This window comes from Alexandromys fortis, unplaced genomic scaffold, assembly GCF_014885135.2.
Source record: "Alexandromys fortis isolate MF-2015 unplaced genomic scaffold, M_Fortis_MF-2015_v1.1 scaffold_70, whole genome shotgun sequence".
Lineage (NCBI taxonomy): Eukaryota > Metazoa > Chordata > Mammalia > Rodentia > Cricetidae > Alexandromys > Alexandromys fortis.
Genome location: NW_026067955.1, coordinates 7,995,055 through 8,017,649, shown reverse-complemented (window position 1 = coordinate 8,017,649; position 22,595 = coordinate 7,995,055). Strand labels below are relative to the sequence as shown.

Below are 22,595 nucleotides of genomic sequence, written 5' to 3'. Positions count from 1 at the left end.
TCCTCCTCCTCCTCCTCTTCTTCTTCTTCTTCTTCTTCTTCTTCTTCTTCTTCTTTTTTGGTTTTATTTTTGTTTTTTCGAGACAGGGTTTCTCTGTGTAACTTTGGTGCCTGTCCTGGAACTTGCTCTGTAGACCAGGCTGACCTCACACTCACAGAGATCACCTGCCTCTACTTTCCGAGTGCTGGGATTAAAGGTGTGTGCCACCACTGCCCGGCTGCCTTGTTTCAGTTATTGAATATATTTATTTACATAGAATGGTATAGTTTATTTCAGCATGGAGGGAAATGTAATTTTTTTTAAGTCAGGGTCTCTCTAGTACTGGCTGTCCTAAAATTTGCTCTGTAGACCAGTCTATCCTTGAACTCAGAGATCCTCCTTCCTCTGCCTCCCAAGTGCTGGGACTAAAGCTATACCCTACCATACATGGCCTTAGAGGAAAATTGTAAAGCACTGATGTTTTCCAAAGCACATTTCCCCATTGCTGGCCTGTTTCGTTGTTTATCACACTTTGATGAAATGACAACGTTATGAAGAACTTTAGGGTTGTTTGATTTTCTAGCAGGAGCAGAGAAGCATATTTCTTGCTTTGAACAAAGAATTCCTGCCCCTTCGCTCTTTCTGCAGTGTTCGTAGGTGGCTTTCGCTGCTAAAACTCAGCATCTGGAAAGGTTTTTTGTTCCCTCCAATACTTGTTGCCTCAGTCAGTTATTGTCAGGAATGGAGCGCCAAGGTCTTTGATCCTCCTCCTCCTGCTCCTTAGCGGGTCATGTACTGTGCAGAACAGTGCCCAACTGCAGAGGCAAACAGTTGGCTCCAGTTGCTGTTCTCATCCCAGTGCTGATTTTATGTGCACTGTGTGCTTGTTTTCTCTCCCACAGGGCAATTGCTTGGCAAGAGAGGTATTAGTTAATGTGGCAAACTTTATTACTTAGGGGTTTTTCTGCCCCTAGGAACAGGCTGTCCGTTTAGTTTAAAAAGTAACAGGAGATAGTGTGTGATACAATAATGTAGAATTTGCCAGCTGGAAGGGACAGGCTCAGAATCAGCATCTATGTCGGAAGTGCCTTTCATGTAGGACACGTGGGTGTGAGCTTCTGGATCTGGGCATGGCCGTGTGCCCTGACAGGGCTTATTTTGACTTATTTGATGGCTGAATTCGCCACAGCAGGTTGACTGGAACACTTAACATATATTTCAGGGTTACAGTGCAGAGTGAGGACACAAGGCAACTCAAGTGACAGTTCCTGGATACTGAGCAGGCATAATAAGAAAGCAATGGAGACCAAAAGCCTAGGGAGGAGAGTCCCTGTTGCTCTTTGAGAAAAGATTAAAGAATCAGGCCCAGTACTTAGCTGAAGTGGTTTGATGGAAAATATTTTCTATATAAAATAATCATGTATCAGTAGACTAAAATATGCTTATTGGCTTTGCAAAAATACCGTAGAGTATTCTTTTTGAGGAAATTCAGCAGATTCAATAGTGGATGAACATGTGGTCTGCTAATGTAGACAGAAGAAGGAAATACCCACTTAGATCCAACGGCTGAGAGACGAAGTGACTGGGCATGCAGAGCTGGGCTGGACACCCATCTGCAACACCACAGAACTTACAGCCTCGATTTAAGTATCACAAGGTATAGGGATGTGAAGTAAAGAAGTGAGAGCCATCCCTCCTAGAGCAGAGGCTCCAGAGAGCAGTCTGTGAAGGTGAAGTAAATAAACCTGCCACTCCCAGTCTTGTCAGCGAAAACCTTCCGTCTGAAGGATTGGCCCTTCTAGAGGCAGGGGATGTACTGTTTATGAGCTGGCGTGGTAGCACAAGCCTGTAACCCCAGTACTTGGGAAATTAAGATGGGAGGTCTGAGTGCAAGGCCAGCCTAGAGTAGCTGGTGAGACCCCGAGTCCTCCAGAGGGATCTGTGATAGAAATTACAGAGTAATACATAGAGCATGAATTCTAAAAAGCTAAATGATAGGCATATGGGGGCCAGAGAGATGGTTCAGTAGTCAAGAGTGCTCGCTGCTCTTTCAGAGGACCTGAATTTGGTTTTCAGTACCCATGCCAGGTGGCTCACAACCATCTGCAGCTCTAGCCTTCTGGCTGCCATAGGTACCCACATACAAGTGGCACACACATACACATAAATAAAAGTAAATGTTAAAAAATTTCCGTGAGATTGCATATTATGTAGAACACACGCACAAGCCGTAGGCTGTGCAGACAAGCAGTGGGATGATACGCACAGGACAGCATTGTATACAGTACAGCAGTACTGGATTTGTAGTGCGCTGTTCCGTACTGTGGGTTATACATGCACCAGTGTTCATTGGCAGTGTCCTTTGTATTGTGTCTGTGTGTGTGTGTGTGTGTGTGTGCTTTTGATACTGGAGAAATAGTAATAACTCGATGTTCTAAGGATCTACTAAACATGCTTAGGAAATACTGAGTTGCACAGAGCAGAATTTAGCTAAAGGAATGCTCTTGGTTCTCTTATCAGGAATAGTGTGGTTCTGCCAGCAGGCAGGATGACCTTGGGTACCAGCTGTCTGGTAGCAGCCCTGATGTGTCTGGAGACAACTCTGACACTGGAAATTTCCCCATTTGTCCAAACAACCAAACCTTGGGATTTCTCTCTCTGTGAAATGTGTTTAATTGCTCAAAGTGTAACTTGGGTCCCTGAAACTATAAGTTGATGGGGGTTTCTGCTTAGGGCTGGATCCATTTTGTGTGTTAGCCAGAACCAGTTTTGCACTGTTATTAAAGGGTTTTTCCTTTATTAATCTCTAATTGCTGAAGTGATTTCTCATTGGGAAGGCATGTATCACATTAATGTACACATTATTTCTATACACAGAAAAGTACCTATTTATAAATTGACAAAGACTGCGTGGATCATTTTTCCAATACTGTAACAAGGGGCCATGAAATGGCTCAGTGGGTAAAAGCTCCAAGTTCAACATCTCCTGTAAAAGAGAGGACCAACTCCTGCAAGCACACTCCACTCAATTCCACCCTGCCACCCCCAATAAAGCCTTAGCAAAGGCTTTAAAAAGTGGGCATTTGTAGGAACATGCTTGCATATGCTGCAGATATGCAGACAGAGAAGTAGATGTGCACATAGATACGATATGTAAATTTTCTCTCCTTTGGGTCTTTTTTTAACAGTTTCTTGGAAGAAATTTTATTCTATTTATCATCTTCGGCACCACGGAAGAAATGCAAAACAAAGCTGTGGTTTTCTTTGTGTTTTATTCATGGAGTGCAATTGAAATTTTCAGGTGGGTAGAAATACTTGCCCCTCTCTGGAGTGGATGCTGTTGCCTTGACTAGAAGTTTCATTTGGTTTGGGGCTAGCATTATACATGTGAGAATTCTAGCTCCATCAGCGAGCTCTGCGGCTATAGAGAACAGAGAACCGGAGAACAAAAGACCCGGCTACTACAACCTCAAGGTCTCACCATTGGGTTGCAAAGACCCAAGACCCAACCATGAGGGAAGTACTTGAGAAGGCTGGAGGAGCACAAGGTGGGAGCAGCAATCCAGGTGGATGTGTTAGTTAGTCACCTTCCTGAGGCATGGTAAGCTTACTCAGGAGTACTCAAGTCTTGAGCTTAGCTTAGCTATTTTTTTCTCTTTGAATTGTCAGTAAAAAAAAAAAAAAACTTTTGAAAAATTAATTCAGTGCCTTGTATAGTGGCACACATCTGTAATTCCAGAACTCCAAAGGCTGAGGCAGGAAGATTGCCATGAATTTGAGGTCAGCCTGATGTATAGACAACAGAAGAATCTATCCAGTTGTGTTCCTTTTTAGCCACGCCATCCAGTGTCTGCTTCCCCATTGAGTCCTATTCAGCTAGGCTTCTGCAGATTGCCTCCTCAGCTCTAGATGTGAGTAGTAATAGTTTGAGAATTCATGGTGCACTGGGAAGAGGCAGTGGTGCTTGGCCCATGTCTCAGCTGTGCCTGGGTCTGTACCCTCAGACATGCTGGATGCAAAAGTATGAAACAGATTCAAGGTCCTTGATTTTAACATTTTCTATTTGGGAAGAAATGAATTTCTTGTGATGTTTCTTTTTAAAATTTGTTTTTCAGTCAGGGACAGTATAGCCTTGACTGGCCTTGTTATATAAATTGGGCTGTCCTTGAACTCAGACACCTGCCTGCCTCTACCTCCTCTGTGCTGGGACTAAAGGCGTGCACTGCCATGCCTAGGGTGATGTCTCTTTTAAGGCTGGGCATTTCTGACTCCAGATTAGAAGCTTTTTGTATAATTTAGGACCATCTATTTATCCAGAGGTAGAGTTTGGCATCTCTACCCACTGGGAACATAGATGAGAACAAAGCCAATTAGGTTCTAAGCATCCAGTGTGTAGCTGAACAAAGAAGGTTCCTGGAAGAATACACTGAGCCTGCCAATGGAGTTGGCGTGGAGCTAACCCACATGCTGCCGGTGGCAAACCCTTTGGTATTTGAGTGCTCATCTAGGGTTGAATTTAGAACCGAGCTCTGTTCTCCATAGGTACCCCTTCTACATGCTGTCCTGCATCGACGTGGACTGGGACGTGCTCACGTGGCTCCGTTACACTATGTGGATTCCTTTATACCCCCTGGGATGCTTGTCAGAAGGTATTTTCAGAAACTTTCTGTCTCATAGTGTAGCTCCCAGGGGTGCCCTAGGGGTTAAAAGGCCGTTTTTTTGCTTCTGCCAGCCTTGGTCTACTTAAGGTACTGCTAAGACTTTGCAGGGATGTCTTTTGATGGCCTCTTTGCATACTTCTTGTGCTGTTCCAGAGATGGGGGGGCTCATTTCACAAGGCTTGGAGGAGGGTGCTCAGGAGCTGCATGCATGCTCTTTATTGACACGCTACTTAGTATTCCAAAGTGAGATTTTATTCCTGATAAGCCCATAGCAGCCCAGTGCGAGGGCTGTTCTCTGCTCTGTTGACAGCTTAGAGGCAGTGTGAGAGGTAGAGGGAGGAGGAAACATCTCCTGAAGCCTCAGGCTGGACCTGAGGCCTGAGCCACTGGAGGCTATTGCTTCATGCACCTGTTCCATTTGCTTCTCATTATCTGTTTGTTTCCTTCCAGCTGTGGCAGTGATCCAGTCCATTCCAGTATTCAATGAGTCAGGAAGGTTCAGTTTTACTTTGCCATATCCAGTGAAGATGAAAGTTCAATTTTCCCTCTTCCTTCAGGTTTACCTTGTAATGTTATTCTTAGGTAAGTACTAGCTATACATGCACATTCCTGCCATGTGTTAGACAGGATAGCCAAGCAGTTCCGTACCTGTGTGGCGGCTCACATTTATAACCACAGCAGCAGGGAGACTGAGGCTAGTCTGGGCAATAGAGTAAGGCCATCTCCAAGAAAGCATAGGACTATTTTCATATGCACCAACTCTGTTATCTTTCCTTTGTGTTACTGTTGTTGAATTTGCAAGGTGTGCATCCTTCTTCAGAATGAAGAAAATCCAAAGTCCCAACTTCAGGTCTTAACCAGGTAGTGCATATTCGTAGGTCAAGGAATTTTATATACACCATTTTCTCACAGTAAGTCTGTGGAGTGTTTTTATCCCTGTTGTACAAATGAGGGAACTGAAGTGAGGCTGAGCTTCAGAACTTACTGGCCAAGTAGAATTGGAACTTGACTCTGAAATCCTGTTTCCTCACTACTGTGTTGTTCGTCTAGACTGCTGCTTACTAAATGTGTTCTTGAATAGTCTTGCAGGTTTTCATTTGGGCATTTCAATAAACGCATAAGGAGAAAAACAAGCAAAAAATTTTTGAACTTAATCTTTTATGTAAGGGTATAAACTGTATTGATGATTGTATCAATATTAAAATGCCTCAAAAAATGAGAAAGGCAGTCAGATGATCAGATTATAGGAGATAAAGTATGATAAAAAGTTAAATCTTAGTTGTCCACTCTTCAGGACTTATCCTTGTCTAAACCTGCAGGGCAGAGCATGAGGAGACAGCACAGTGCAGCACCGCTGGTGGGACCGTAAGCTGTGACGTGCGGGAACAAACCACAGAACCTCCACTTCCAGTCACAGACATCTAATCAGTGTTTTCTTTTTTTGCAGGGTTATATATTAATTTTCGTCACCTTTATAAACAGCGCAGGCGGCGGTTTGGACAAAGAAAGAGAAAGCTCCACTAAAGAGAAATTTGGTAGCTTTGTGCCGGTTTGAGCTGAATCTATGATTCTTACCATTTTACCTTCTTGTACTGATGTAAAGTTATTATTATTTTTTAAGTAAGGCTATCTCCTTTCCCCAGTAACATTCCTGAACTTACTGTATTTTATCTTAGTATTGTACTTGCATGACATGGATTTCTGGTATCTGACAACAGGTTCATGCTTCTGTATTTAATGACAGCTAGACTGCCCTTACCTTTCGTTCATGTCAGTCTGCTCTTTCCTACAGGTACTCTCTATCTTTACAGTTAGGACAGGACTACATTTCCCCATTGAAAATGATCAGAAGTGACCCAGGCAGGACCTAATATGTATTATACCCAAAGGGTTACTTGTGTAGGGGGTAAACTGACTTTGAAAATCAGGTAAATTTGGTCATTGATTAAACATTTTTGAGCCAGAGTAGGGCTGGAGAACACTTCGTATTTGATGTCTTTTGCTTAAAGACTTTCATTACTACAGCACTTAGCAGCATGGGCATCGAAGAGGCAGAGTGATTTAAAGAAAGCCATCAGAACCTGGGAACATCATGAATATTTCATTCCTAGTTAAATCAGAACTGTCTGCAACACTGGAGAAAGAGGGAGCATTACTTGCAAAGCACTGATATTATAAGTTCCAAATGTGAATGAATGGCTGCAGGGGTCAGAAAGAAACAGATTTGGGAGCTAGACAGCTGTTCTAATGGGAGCCTGTGGCAAATACTAAAGTAGGCCAGACACACCTACAAGCTGTCCTGGGCTGTGCACACAGTCAGCCTACAACTTTTTTGGACTAGCTCATTTTCTTGTGTATTTCTCTGAGTGATCAGTGAGACTACCTTTTTGAACTTCAGACTCCTGTTTGTTTTTATTTTTTAAAACCTGTGTGCAGTGGGAACTTGAGCTGGGAAATCACCAGGATTCCTGCAGGAAACCCCCCCCAAAAGAGGAACTGAATAAAACCTAGACCTCAGGGTTGGCCATTGTACAAGATGTCAGTCTCACTACCATATTCCGTGTAAACCTAGTTATGAGGTAACACTGGAAATGAGCTAAGGGTGGCAGCACCCAGGTCTGCCACTCTCAGCTGTGTTGTCTCGGTGAGCCCAAGGCATTAAGCTGGATTAGCATTAAGCTGGCTGGTCTGACAACCTCATCTCACTGAAGAGTAGTTTCCAGGTTTGCAGCTTCTGTCAGTGCTTGTTGGTAGTGCCTTCTGGCGTTTCTTCCACTGGCGGTGGGACTGACCAGGCAGGTCAGCTTTGCAGCCAACTGTGCTGCATCCTTGTGCAAAATCCCATGTTCTAGTTGCTGTTAGCATCCCCTTTGTTGCTGTCTGAGAAAGTGAAAGATTGTGTATTTCTATTAAAACATTTACAGTCAAAATCCTAATAATTTGTGTTTAAAGATTATTTAGACTAATGGTTTTCAAATGGGTAAAGTCTTTGCTTAGGCAAACGTTGCCTAGTACTTCGCACTAAACCATAAGCGGTGACACAGCCTTTGGAAGCCCAACTTCTATCAGTGTTCTCTGAACCACATTGACCAGGACCTGGCTGAGGTGCAAATCTTGATCATTGTCAGAAGCTAGGAGGTTAATATAGAATCCAAGAAATGTCAGGACTTAGGAATATGACATTTTGGAAGCTGAATTATATTCAAGGGATAAGATAGAGCAAAATAACGTGTTTCTAAATGAAATCATTTTATAGAAAAATCAAATATTTAATTTTCATTTAAAAACATGAACAGGAATGATTTTACACACATGTGGTTACTGTCTAAAGATTTGTACCTCAGATACACCAGAAGCACCTGAGCACTGCCACTGTATCTTAACAAGTTCTAAGAAAAATTTTGAAACTTGGTGGCATCAGGTTTGTACTTAGACAGGTTTTAGACATCTGGATTGCTTATTCTAAGCACAGTGGAATTGAGATGTAAACCTGTAAAAAAAAGTTGCTTTTTGGATGTGGGAAGGCCCCTGCTGGGCAGGCTTCCTGAGGGCGGCAGAGGAGCTCTGTCCTCATCTGTCCAAGCTTCTCAGGAGTTGTGCTCAACATGAACCAAAAGCTGTTTCAGACTGAGCCCCACGGAGCTAGTGTGAAAGCCCCAGACAACCACCCTTCGGACCTTTCTCAGACCGCAGTAGAGACATTCAAACTGGCAGTGCTGCTTCTGAGACAGCTCGAGGTCCTTGGATGGCTATTTGGGGCTGAATGGGCTCATTTTCAGACAAAATGAACAGAGAAGGAAAGCTCCAGAGGTTAGCATCACATTCGTTCAGTGCTGCTCCCTGAGAAGTCCGTGTGCAGGGGTGTGATGTTGTGGTCATATGCAGCATACTCAGAGGTGCCGGTGCTGGCCAGCTTGAGCTGCTGGGCAGCATGGGTGAGCTGGAATGCGGCGTCTGGGTGGGCTGTGTCAGGCAGCAGGGTGCACTCCCTCTCCAGCATGTCAGCCACTCCTTTGAGCAGGTCCAGGAAACCAAAGGCTAAGGCAGCTTTTCGTAACCTGTTCAGCTCCTGAAACAGACAATTTCCAAGCACTCTGCTTTAAAGTCAGTTCTTTTTGGCCTCAACCTAGGAAGCATTTCTTTCTCTCTCTCTCTCTCTCTCTCTCTCTCTCTCTCTCTCTCTCTCTCTCTCTCTCTCTCTCTCTCTCTCTTTCTCTCTAGGTTTTTCCATTCTAAGGTGAGATATTTGGCACACAGTCTTTTTCCATATTAGTCAAAAGTTTTTCGAGACAGGGTTTCTCTGTGGCTTTGGAGCCTGTCCTGGAACTAGCTTTGTAGACCAGGCTGGCCTCGAACTCACAGAGATCTGCCTGCCTCTGCCTCCCGAGTGCTGGGATTAAAGGTGTGCACTACCACAGCCTGGCAGGAAGCATTTCTTTAAATAAGATCCAGGGACAGGAGTGTGAGACGTAACTGACAGGTGGTGTCTGCAGTGTGTTCAGCAGTAGTTGGTCAGGCTGATCACCATTAATGTGCACTTATGCCAAACCCAGGAAGCACCTTTCACATAGCATCCACGCCAACTAGTTTCTGTCTCCTAATGAGGCATGGGAAAGGCTTGCTTCAAGTCTTGGCCTTGTAGCCTGGTGCCTCTCTAATACAGACTTGGAGTGTAAGTGACAATGAACACATTTGGGGACAGACCAGAGAAACACAAAGCACCCCATTAGCCACTAGGGCGAGTTGTGGGCAAGCTGAGGAGCCACTCTGGTCTCAGGCCTTGTTTTCCAAGGAAGGAGACCCCTATCCTCATCTACTTGAAGACACGAAGCAGCCAGTCGCAGGGGCCCTTTCAGTTTCTCAGACGTGGTGCTGGTGATACTGTATTAGGGAAGATGAACGATCACCTCAATACCAAGTCTTCCTTCTTGAACTGGACACAAGTAGGACATACAGACTGCAGAAGCTGTGCAGAGGACAAGAGCCTGGATGAATCACAGCTTTGGGGGGTCTGTCTGGCTGAAAGCTTTCTTACTGAACTCTGATTAAAACTGTATTTTGTCCAATGTCCCCAGATTGTTAGTAACTAGGTTTAAAGGCAGTAAGATGATACTCAGACAAGGTAGGTGTGATATCTGAGGGCTGCTCACCTGAGGCTACAGGAGTACCTCACCGTATCACGTGGTGCACACTCAATTCTACCCCCACACCGTAATCACAACTACCATGATTTTTCTACTACAGTTTTGACAGTCTCACCTTATAGAATGTCTGTGTTTTTTCAGGGAGCTTCCTTGCATTTCTTAAGATCTTCTGTACATCTGTCTATGAGGCATAAAAATAATTCAATGTTAGAATTCTGTGGCTTTAAAGAAAAAAAAAAAGGGGTGCTGGAGAGATGGCTCAGTGGTTAAGAGCACCGCCTGCTCGTCTAAAGGTCCTGAGTTCAATTCCCAGCAACCACATGGTGGCTCACAACCATCTGTAATGAGATCTGGTGCCTTCTTCTGGCCTGCAGGCATGCATGTAGACAGAATACTATATATACAATAAATAAATAAATCTTATTGGGGGAGGGGGAGGGAAATGGGGGGCGGTGGTGGGGAAGAGACAGAAATCTTTAATAAATAAAAAAATCTTAAAAGAAAACCAACCCAGTAACTTATAAGAACAGACTGTCAACATGAAGAGCCCTTCTAAGGTGATATTAGTATTCTGCTCCACAATGGCAAAACACCTTCCTCCTTTAAAAGGCTTGATGGTATTAAATCAATCGTCTCATAGAAATAGACCCAGTGCACCTACAAATCTATGGACAGAACACTGATGGGGAAAGAATAACTGTTGTTGAAAACTGAATGAGTGCAAAAAAAAAAGTTGAACCTTCAGTTCACAGGACATTACAAAAAAAGATCAGCTCAAAATGGGGCTGGAGACATGGTTCAATGATTAAGCACACAGGAGTTTCCTGTCTGGAACTAGGTGGTGCCAATGACCACCTAACAGTATACACTGCTGAACTTGTACATCTTTAAATGGATGAAATGGTAAATTCAATGTGTACATTACTAAAATAAGAAAACAAACAAGAATCCAGGGCTAAAATAGTGATTCAGTCAAAGTAGCTCTGAGCCTCCTGGCCAGGAAGTGCTGGGGTCAGGGATAGACAAGGAACAGAGACAAGGCTACAGACCCCTTAGTCAAGGCAGGATTGCTTCAGCCTCTAGGGAAAGGTCTCAAGGAGCCAATGCAGTCAACAGAAGCACTTTGTCAGCTGGAATGCCTCTTCTCAGTGCACTGAGCTTAGAGAAACTTTTTTTTTCTTTTTTCAAGACAGGGTTTTTCTATGTAGCTCTGGAGCCTATCCTGGAACTAGCTCTTGTGGACCAGACTGGCTTTGAACTCACAGAGATCCGCCTGCCTCTGCCTCCCAAAGTGCTGAGATTAAAGGTGTGTGCCACCACTGCCTGGCTAAGGTGCCCAAAGGAAAAGGGAATTTCCTAAGTGGCTGTTAAAATAGAAACAAGTGGCTGTGTCAGTGGAAGGAGAATGGTCCTCAAGTGCCTTGCCTGAACGCGCCATGCTTAGGTAACAATTCTAACTCCCTACGGAACTGATTTGTGAATTATAATGTTACATGGCTGGAGCCCCTAGGAGGGCAGCACCATTAAGGGGACAGAGGAACCCTGGCTTTTCTCTCGTCTGTTTTGCCTCTTGGCTACATGATAAGCAAGTTTGCTCCTCTATCAGTTTCTGCCATGATGATATCACAGGGCCAAAGCTCTGGAGACTCCCAAACCCATGAGCCCAAACAACCCTTTTCTGTTTATAAACTGAACACACACATTCTGGCTTGGATTTTACTGTAGGGATAGAAGAAATAACCAGAAGATTTAGGCCTTTTTGAACACTGTATGGAACTTACCCTTGAGAAGCTCTACCCACACTTGGGTCTGTCTGACATTTTGTAACTCTTTAGCAAGTCCACACTAACAATATGCTCTTAGGCCTGTCTTTCCTCTATGTACACCCCGTTCTTGTAACCCTCCGGCCTATACTAAAATTATTAAACCTTAACTCTGCTTCATTAAAAACAAACAAACATAACGGCCAGGTGTGGTAGTGAAGGCCTTTAATCACAGCACTCAGGAGGCAGAGGCTGGGGGATCTTTATGAGTTTGAGGCCAGCCTGGTCTACATAGCCAGTTCAGGACAGCTAAGGCTACAGTGGAGTAAGACCCCGTCTTACCCTACAGCTTAGCACGTCAAGACTTTTAAACTCAAATCCAGTGTTGGCCCATGAGGCCCTACCCCTAAGCAAAGATCTACAGCAACTGATCATCATTTGGTGAGGGAGACTCAGTTCTCCTAAGGGACATAGCTCCTGATATGCTATGGTGCATGGCTCTACACCCATGTGTGACGTGGGCAGCACTAATTGGATTTGCTAGGTTATTTTTTAAAAAATTAAAAAAATATGAATTTAGGAAGAGGGTATGTTGGGGGAGGACCTGGGAGAAGTTGGAAGGTAAAGGGGTGGATGTGATCAAAATACACTGTACTGATGTGCAAAATTCCCAAGAAATATTTCTAAAAATCCAGTGCTGGGAAACTAGGTGTGATGGCTTCTGTCTGTAATCCCAGCACTTAGGAAGTGGATGCAGGAGGATGAGGCATTCAAGGCCAGCCTGGACTGTATGAGACTGCCTCAAAAATACAAAATAAATAAAATCCAATGCTGGGAAAATACACTTCTCTGGAAATGGTTCCATGCGTCCTGTTAATAGACAGGAAAAACTGTACAAGGCATTTGTTGTTTTTTTTGACCATGATAGCAGGAAGCCCAGAACCAAAGTTCTCAAATACAACTTTTGTTATTGCTCTAAACTTTGTAAGAAATGATTTTGTTATTTATGTGTCTCACTGTAGACCATCTCATATCCTTTTGGGAAATAAGGACAGGCATTAGAAGTAAATGAATTACATAGCATCAAAGGAGAGAAAAATCAAATGCTTTCACTGCCCCCAGCAGAAAGCAATGTGAACACTGTCATTACCTGCAGGCCGCTGGGTTTGATCCAGACAGTCACATTCTGGGCATAACTGCGTTTGTTTTTGGGCTGCAGGGGGAATGGACTCTTGTTGTCGTCCTCCCCATAAGGGTTTTCTTTAGCATCTTAAAGAAAAAGACAATTTTGAAAATGACACCTGGAGAACACAATTACAGTTCCAATTAGGCAATTAGCTTTTTGAATCACCCATCATTATTCAAGAAATTGCATTAACTCCAGACACGCTGGAGAACCTGTTCTCAATAGGCAGGTCACTGAATAGGAGAGCTAACAATCAGAGGAGACCTAGCTAAAGGAAAACCAGCTTAATGTCCTTAAAGAAATCAGCTTCATATTAGCTTTATACATAAAGGCCAAAGGGGCAAAATAAGCACACAGAGTTCTAGAGTTTAGCCCAGAACACTACACCCAAACTTCCCATGGTTCGAGAAACATCTACACCTGTGCTAACATCACAGCCAACAGGCAATCACTGAACACTTGACCTAGACCTCAATTTTATATGTTCCTTAATTTTAAATTTAGATGTCTATGTGGTTAGTGGCTATGGAGCAACACAATATATAGTCGAGGCAGATAAAGCCGGAGTTGTAGTGTAAGACCTTGTTTCAAAACACTAACACACACACACAAATTCTGACAGTCAAATTCTTTAAAGCCACTGCAGTTTTGTAGTATGCATATCAATGCTTCCTGAGTCAACGGAGCCACTACACATTTACAGAACACACACCTAGAGGCTTCCTTTGCCTTTTGTTACCTGGTTTGGGCTGGACAGAGCAGATCTTTCCTACCAGTTCTGGAAGCTGAAGTCCTTTGCCCAAGTACTCATGTTGAAAATTGGAATTAGACCAATTTGTCAAACTGAGCCCAATCCCCCCCTCCCCCTGCCACACACACAAGGTTTCTCTGTGTAGTCCTGGCTGTCCTGGAATTTGCTCTATAGGCCAGGCTGGCCTCAAATTCAGATATCTGCCTGTCTCCACCCCTGTTCCTCCCACCCCCACCCCAGTGCTAGAATTAAAAGTGTGGGTCGCCATGCCTAGCTGAGCCACAAATTTTGTTTGTTTTTAATTCTCATATATTATATCCCAACCAGTTTCCCCTCCCTTCTCTTCTCCCAGTCCCATCTCCCCCATCTTCCTGGATCCATTCCTCCTGTTTCCCTTCATAAAAGGGCAGGCCTCCTGGGGATATCAGTCAACATGGCATATCACATTGCGCTAAGACTAGGCACCTCCTCACATATTAAATGAGGAACCCAGTAAGAGAAAAGGATCCTAAACGCAGGCAAAAGAGTCAAGAGACAGCCTCTGCTCCCACTGTGAGGCCCAAATTCTTTATTCCTGATTTGGTCATTAATCAAAACCCCTGCTAACAACAGCACTCAGGAGACAAACCAGGGCTGCTGTGAACTGAAACCAGTCTGGGCTGAGTGGACTCAACCTCACAACCGACCAGTCAACTAAGCAACACCTTAATACTGGACCAGAGTACCTCTATCAGCACACAACCCTCTTCTCCACTAAAAGCACTGCTCCAACTTTTTAGATGTATTTCCATTAGTACTTACCAATACAGAAACCCCTTTAAGCCAGGCCAAGGTCTCCCTAGTCCTGTCCCATACAACATCCTTATTTCTGACTTCCTTGTTCCCATTCATAATCTTTGCCCACCTTGCACAGAATGCTCTCCTGCCCCCATTCATTCATTTATTCATCACCTACAGCAAGATCTCTGTATATAACACATAACTGTGCTAGAAATTGTGCCTAGAGAAGATATTTATTTTTGGCTTTAAGGAATACAAAGAATAATTATTTAAAACAAAAGAATTACTATTAAATTCCAATTAGGTTTCTCTCCACAGAGTCACCCAGAAAAGCAATAGCAAGAGCTATTAAAAACAAGTAAGGCTCAAAATGGTGGGCATACCCAAGGGTTCATAGTGATTCAGTATACTGGTTTCCCATCATTCAATACTGCTGTTCCCTACCTACTCCATTTAACCTGTCTATATTCCAGGACCAGATGCTAATCTACTCACCCGTGACTGCCTCAAGTTTTTCTGACAGTGATTTCTTTGCATCCAGTTATTCTATAGCATTCAAGGTCAGTACCAAATATGCCAACATCTAGCCACAGCCTCTTAACTTTGTTTGGAACTTATATATGGTACTTTCATTTGCAGAAACTTGCATTAACAGGAAATACTGCACTTATGAAAGAGAACAAGAAAATCTGAGAAGACATGATAATAGAAATAAAAACAACAACACCACCACCACCACCACATAGGTGCATGGTAAAGTTGAAGACAGAGAACAAAACAAACTGCAACAAAACAATACAAATGGGAAAATGAAAGAGGTACATACAACACTGCCCCAGAAGAAGAGTAGAGAGGGAGGAAAGCCAGAGAACTCATGTGCTCAGCACGGGTTCAGGCAGATGAATGTAGAAAGCAATAGCTACAGCTCTCCTCTGAAAACTCAGAATACCAGAGGTACAAAGGCACCAGCAGGCCAAACTGCCAATCAAGTGTAAAAGAAATGAGATGTTTCCAAATGTGCAAGATTTCAAAACAGACATGTCACTCACACCCTTTTCTCAGCCAGTCATCAAACAGAAGAAAGCTAAAAAGACATCCTTCAAAAGTCATGTATGTCCCAGCTACATACATTCCTACCCTATCGAAAAATGCAAAATAAATTAAAACTTAGCTATGTACTTGTGTTGCTTAGGAAGGTAGGTAAAAATACCAAAAGAAACAAATGACTGTCTATGGGTCAGAACTAGGAAGGATTGATATAAGCAATGTATTTGTATGTTCTGCTCTGAAAAACAATAAAAACAGCATTTGAAATTATATGCCCACTGTGTATCACACACTTTACACATATTTTCTGTTGAGGTTTGAATGAGAAATGTCATCTGGGAACCTTTTGGACAGGACGAAACCAAGCAAGATTGGGCTTTATGGGAAAGAGACTTGAGGGTTACAGGCCAACTCTACCAGCTTCAACTCTTCCTGATCCATGTTGGAGACAACAAGGTTTGCCTTAAGTCCCCAGGGCCACAGGCAGAGGAACTCCAGCTGTTGTCAGCATGGAAGGCATCCTCTAAAACCTGTCTTCCGCTGCTTGTCAAGGTCCTCTACCACAGACACGAGAGCTACTACACTGCCTCAGCAGCCCTCAGCACAGGCGTTCTTACTGCCATTTCTAACCATGCCAATCCCAATCTGAAATTAAACAAAATGGTCAATTCTGCAGTTTCTTGCTGTTGCTAAAAGTCTTTTTTTCTGGGGAGCTGTAAACAATGCCTCTTCTTGTCCTGAAGCTCCACATAACAAACCAAGGCACAATTCCACCTAACTTCACCCTGGGTAACTAATAAGTTTACTGATCTTACTTACAGAGCATAGGGGAAAGGTTACTTACAGGAATGTAGGTGTTCCCCTGCCCCAAAAGGCCAGACAGTGTCTTCAGCAGCATGTATGTTGGCTTTCTCACAGCGGCACTAATGGCTCCCTTCTTTAGTCCTTCTTACTTATATACTCTAGCCTGTCCCAAGAGGTCACATGCAATTAAGGCAGAATTGCATAAACATGGTGTGTATGTGTATTGGGGGGCAGGTACTAGATGAGAGTCCCGTGACCTTCCTGCCCCTACCAGTCATCAAACCCAGCTGGGATGATCTTTTACAAGTGGACACAGCTGAACCTATGAAGAAGCAGTTTGATGGGAGGACAGTCCTGTATACCACTAGTACAGTGCTTGACAAACTCAAGTTCAATAGATGCTAGGTTTCTTAGTCCCACTGAAGAGGAGAAAAACCATACCAATACAAAAACAGGAAAACAACAGTCAGTTTAGTGCTTACTGCCTGAATGTAAATCTCTACATGTGGGGCCCAAAAAATAGAATTTCTAAAGTTTACTTTCATACATAAAAACTCGAAGGGCCTGGAGAGATGGCTCAGTGGTTAAGAGCACTGACTGCTCTTCCAGAGGTCCTGAGTTCAATTCCCAGCAACCACATGGTGGCACATGACCATCTATAATGAGATCTGGTACCCTCTTCTGGTGTGCAGGCATACATGGAAGGAATGTTGTATACATAATAAATAAATCTTAGCTGGGCGGTGGTGACGCACGCCTTTAATCCCAGGCAGAGGCAGGTGGATCTCTGTGAGTTCAAGGCCAGCCTGGTATACAAGAGCTAGTTCCAGGACAGGCATCAAAAACTACAGAGAAACCCTGCCTCAAAAATCTAAAAGAAAAAAAAAAAACAAAAACCAACCAACCAACAAACAAAAAAAAACCCCTCAAATTTGTGAGCTACCCCTTAAGTAATCCCAATCACTCTCACCCTGTGGCCCAGAGTGATCTGCTGTAACTAAGGGTTCTGCCTGTAACTGCTGCTTTCCTTACTTGACTCCTACAGGGATTGCCTCTAGGCACTTCCACGGGTGTTTCTTAGGCTCAAATATGATGAATAAATGTTTACCCCAAGGCTATTCTCCTGTTCACTTTCAATTTATAGACTGTTGTGGTGGTTTCAGTGAGAATGGCCCCAAAGGCTCATATATTTGAATGCTAGGTTCCCAGTTAGTGGAACTGTTTGGGAAGGCTTAGGAGGTGTGGCCTTATTGCCACACCCAGATATGGGAGGTACTGAGGATTGAACCCAGAGCTTCAAGCATTGCCAGACAAGTATTCTACCAGCACCAGCCCTGGAGTGCAAATTTTATTTGTATCTCTTACCTGTATTAGGGACACTAGCATCTGCACACATCCCCTAACTGCTATCCTGAGTGCTGTCCTAATACCAGAAGGAGCTGATCATCCTGCTCAGCTGTGCTGCCCATTATCTGCAGAACAGTCATTTCAGAGCAGGCCTAGTCTGCTCTAACCACAGCCAATCTCTAACCTACATTCTGCCCCTCCCGATGTGCTCAGAGTGCTACAGCTTCTTCCCTTCCAACAGGTATTCAACAGCCCTTTCTTCATAAGTTCAGCAAACTTTTCAAAACTCAGCCAGTGTGCTTCTGCCCTGTGAAGATCTCCTGAGTCACAGACAGCTGATCTGATCACCCTGTCCCGGTTGACCTGTCACGCTCTCTGTTAAGTCCAATTCCCATCAGCCTTGGAAAACTCTAGCTACCTTTTATCTACCTGGCACAGAACAGATAGATGTTTCTGAACTGGAAATGGAATCAACAGGGTCAAGGGTAAGAACAGCAAAGTGAGAAGGAGGAACAGTGTAAGTAGTGAGGAGGAGCTGAGCTTGATGCTGACAGTGCAGCTGAAAACTGGAAACACGACACATGGACGTGAGGGACACCAGCTGAGACTCGAGAAGATCTGGGAGTCTGAACCCACTATAGCTGAAGAAAGAACCCAGAAAGAGCACAAACATCAGGAGAAAGCAAAGAACATTTTGGAAATGGAGGCAACAGGAAGACAAGGAGACAAGATATAGGAAAGCCAGGCAAAAATCAGTAGCAACACCACTCAAGTCAAGAGAAAAGCATTTCCAGAAGGAAGAGGACTCCGTGGCCTAAGAATGACTGACTGTACAAAAGAAAAACATGGAGTTTTCCACTCAGAGCAGCCAACAACACTACTGCCAATATAAATATTGTCAATACAAATATATATATATACAATATGTATATATTGTATATATATATACAATAGTCAATATAGATATAAACAAAGATACTTAGTCAATATAAACGTTTGTTTTCCTTGAGCTGAGAAAGTTAGATGCAAGCCTCAAACACTCTGAGGTCCTCTATGTATGCACCCAGCATCAGAGAGGTCAGGCATGCTCCAACAACACCCAAAGACATTCAGAACACCATAGAGACAACCAAGTCAAGTAAGTAGAATCTGGTCTGGGTTATACCTGAAATGGGACCCAACTGTGCCATTTTCCCCAGCCATGGGAGAGGTTCTGGGCCAGGCTCAAAGAGAGACATCATGAGGTTTGACTTCTTCTTGCTATCAGCTTGCGAGTAGAGCATCCCATGCCATTCAGGACTAGATGGAGAGAAGATGGAAGAGCAGACCATCAAACCTAGGATTGTCAGGTTAAGAAGTCTAGGTTCTGCTTTTTTTTTTTTTTTTTTTTTTTTTCTTTTCTTCTTTTTTTTGAGGCAGAGTTTCTCTGTGGCTTTGGAGCCTGTCCTGGAACTAGCTCCTGTAGCCCAGGCTGGCCTTGAACTCACTTGAAATCCACCTGCCTCTGCCTCCCAAGTGCTGGGATTAAAGACGCGTGCCACCACCGCCCAGCCCAAAGCCAAATCTTAAACCCCCAAAATGCACATAGTATTTCCAATTCTCTGAAACCCATATTAGTTAAGTTAGACAAAATTGTGTGTACAGTGAAAGCGGTTTAAAAGAAAAAAAAAAAAAACCTTGCAAAGCACAGGAAGCAGCAGTCCAAGCACAGAGGAGTAAGAGCTGAGGCCTCCTGAAGTCACAGCAGTGACACTACAGGCAAGGTCTCCCAACAGTCAGAAAATATTCTAGGCCCCAGCTTCTGAAAGGACCTTAGGTGATTCTCATATCATAAGTCAACAGTAGCTTGGGTGCCAAGAAATAGATCAGGTAACTATTAAGGGCACTTGTTGCACTTGCAGAGGACCAGGGTTTGGTTCTGAGCACCCATATTTGGCAGCTCATGACCCCCTGTAACTTCAGTTCCAGTTTCTGACCTCCATGCACCTGCACTCGCCTACACACACACACACACACACACACACACACACACACACACACACACACACACACACACACACTTAAAAATAAACCTAAGAAAGAAAATAACTATTCTTTTTGGAATTTTCACTTAAGCAGAGTTAATCTTAACCCTTTGATCTTCTGTATCTGTCAATCATGGCCCTCTTTTCTAACACCAGGTGACACAGGAAGGGCAGCTGAAGGTTATGCAGATTTCATGACTGCAGGCGGGATGAAACCTAGTTCTTTCCTCACAGGGCAGGAAGTCAACAAGGTGGTTGCATGAGTTCTGTATGAAGCATGTAGGTTAAGAACTCTGGCTCTTCAGTTTTCTATCTTTGTGACCTTGGGTGATTTCCTCTGTCTCTCTAAGCTTCAGTGTTCTCACCCCGTGCAGTGCTGAGATGATGTTAACTAACATACAGGACATACTCAGGAGAATGCCTGGACTTGACAAATCTCAATGTTAGTAGCATCCTTCTCCCCACTTAGTTCTATTTTCCCATTTTATAGATGAGGAACCTGAGTGCTAAGGTATTAAAGCAAATCACAGGGTCCTATAACCAAAACCCAGACAAGCCAAACAGGATTTAAAAAGAGGAAAACTTGCCAAGTATGATTGGTATAGCTGCAATCCCAGCACATTGGAAACTGAGGCAGGTAGATCATGGGTGTGAGACTAGCTTGGGTCATACAGCAAAATCCTCTCTCAAAAAATACAGTAAATATATGAACAAAAAATTTAAGAGGAACATGGAGAAAGCATAGACTATAAAGTCAATGTAATTACAAAGGTAGTTTCACACTTTTGAGGATGATAAAGAAGCATAAAATAATGGAGGTAGGAAAGGACAGGAAAAGGGAAGTGGGCAGGGAGAGAAAAAGGTGACCAAGATCTTCCATTTCTTTCATCAGCGTCTGTGAAACATTTCACCTTATCGTTCCCTTTGTGTCAACCAAATACAAATGAAATCCTCCTACCCTAGCTGTACAATCGCCACCATTCCTTCCACTTTCAGGCTACCATGGAGCAGCACACAGAAGTTGGGTATTTTTCCAGCGATCTGATTGGCTGAATTTTCATCTTCATTGTCATCAGTGATGCCAGTACCCACTTCATCACCTTCTGTAAGACAGTTGAGCAAGAGTTAGCTATAAAACTAAACTCTTGACTATTTCTTGCCTTGAAGGGAAAAATACATGGAGCTGTAAAGAAATATTACAACAAGTTGGAAAACCACAGTTTTTTGGTAAATAATCATATAAAGACTTTTCAAATAATGTATTAATCCTATGTATATGAAACATACAGAACAGGCAACCTACAGAGAAAAGGAATATTAGGACCCATGGTTAATATGGTCTCCTTGGTGGATGATGAGAAGGTTCAGAAATGGAAGGCGATGATGACTATACAAATGCTATAAATATACTTTGAAAAGATACCACGTGGGCTGGGTGTGGTGGTGCACACCTCTAATCCCAGCACTTGGGAGGCAGACAGGCAAATCTCAGTAAATTTGGAGCCAGCTTGATTTAAAAAGGACAGTCAGGGTTGTCACATAGAGAAACCCTGTCTTGAAAAACAAACAAGATACCACTTAATTATATTTTTCTCTTTTAAAAAAATACACATGTACACGCCCATGTATGCAGATGCATGTGCATATGTGCACATATGTGTGGAGGCCAGAGGACAATCTCAAGTGCTATTTTCAGAAATTCATCCACTCTGAGCAGGTTTTTAACTGGCTTGGAGCTCACCAACGAGGCTACAAAGGCTGGCCAATGAGTTTCAGAGTTCCTCCTGTCTCTTGCCTCCATAACCTTGGGATTACAAGCTTTTGTCATCCTATCTGGATTTTTCTCTTCAAAACATTTGTTTGTTTATTGAGACTGACCTACCCCAGAGTAGCTGGTCTACAAGTTTGTACCCACTCAGCTTACACTGGTGACCAAACTCAGGTCTTCGTGTCTGTAAGGCAAGTTCTTTAACAACTACACTACTTCCCAGCCCATTTAAAAAAACAAACAAACCTTTCTTTTTTTGGGTGCTGGGTATCAAATTTAGGGCTTTACTACTGAGTTCATTTCTTCACTCCGATTATACACACTTTAAATGGAGGACACCTATGGTTTGTGAGTGAACAGTCCAGGGACTGTATAGAACGGTTATGTGCCATTCCTGTGGGAATTCAGTGAGATGCCATCAGGAGGCTTGCGGCATCAACTAAACAATCGACAAAGAAGTGTTAAGTGTGGCCTATGCTGACAGTCCTTACACAACAGACACAAGTTAAGTACGCAATGGTTCCTGTATGAACTTCTCCCTGAACTTCCCGACTCCAGGTTCTCTCCCATGCTGCTGTAGGTGAGTCTTCCTACAGTTAACGTTCCTCTAGGAACAGCCGTCTGCTCTCTTGTTCGGTCTTCACTGCAATAGGCGGAATCTTCCAGTAGAGATTGGTATTTAATGCTTCTAAAAATACTGCCCTGTTCTGCCTTCCCTTATTTGTCCTTGTTTTTTCCCTGTTCCCAATACTGTGCTTATTTTCTGTCTAGTAATTGTATAGGCACACCTGACCACTAGGGCAATCTGGACGTTCTCTGAGAACAGAAGTTCATAAACACAACAGTGCTATGGGTGAGTATTAAGATTCTGCTTGTGAACTGGGCATGGGGGCTCATGCCTGTATGCCAGCACTCAGGAGGCTCAGGCAGACACGGTGTTCTGAGTTTGAGGTCAGCCTAAGGTACAGAGTGAGACCTTAGCTCATAAAACAAACAAAAGAACATGAAATGATTCTTGCTGTGAATGTGGCTGAGACAATGAGGCAGTCACAGAACATATGACGCAGTAGGTGGAAGTATGACTTGCTACATATGCTTCTTGAAGAGAGCTGGTAAAAATGGTCAGTGTCGAATACAGAAAAGGAACATTTCAAAAAGCTAGAATTTGGCATATTTCAGAGGGATGCTGAATTTGGGGACATGACTTTATAGTTATTAGAGAGGCATGATCTGCAATGAAGCCTCACAATGGGGGTCACAAGCATTCAATAGCATTTTATTTATTTATTTATTAAAGATTTCTGTCTCTTCCCCACCGCCGCCTCCCCTTTCCCTCCCCCT

General features: G+C 43.4%; 2 protein-coding genes across 2 annotated transcripts in view; one reads left to right on the top strand and one right to left on the bottom strand.

Moving 5' to 3' along the window:
• Hacd3 (3-hydroxyacyl-CoA dehydratase 3) overlaps positions 1–7,579 on the top strand; it is a 32,502-nt gene extending 24,923 nt beyond the window's left edge. Inside the window, exons 8-11 of the mRNA XM_050151773.1 lie at positions 3,168–3,280; positions 4,522–4,628; positions 5,091–5,222; positions 6,088–7,579. Coding sequence (XP_050007730.1) covers positions 3,168–3,280; positions 4,522–4,628; positions 5,091–5,222; positions 6,088–6,164 — 429 coding nt within the window. The 3' untranslated portion in view covers positions 6,165–7,579. The remainder of the gene's footprint in view (positions 1–3,167; positions 3,281–4,521; positions 4,629–5,090; positions 5,223–6,087) is intronic.
• A 306-nt stretch (positions 7,580–7,885) lies between these two features.
• Positions 7,886–22,595, bottom strand: part of Ints14 (integrator complex subunit 14) — a 30,402-nt gene continuing 15,692 nt past the window's right edge. The window contains exons 8-12 of the mRNA XM_050151782.1: positions 20,445–20,592; positions 18,628–18,761; positions 12,698–12,816; positions 9,900–9,965; positions 7,886–8,709 (exon numbers count right to left, since the gene is read on the bottom strand). Coding sequence (XP_050007739.1) covers positions 8,458–8,709; positions 9,900–9,965; positions 12,698–12,816; positions 18,628–18,761; positions 20,445–20,592 — 719 coding nt within the window. The 3' untranslated portion in view covers positions 7,886–8,457. The remainder of the gene's footprint in view (positions 8,710–9,899; positions 9,966–12,697; positions 12,817–18,627; positions 18,762–20,444; positions 20,593–22,595) is intronic.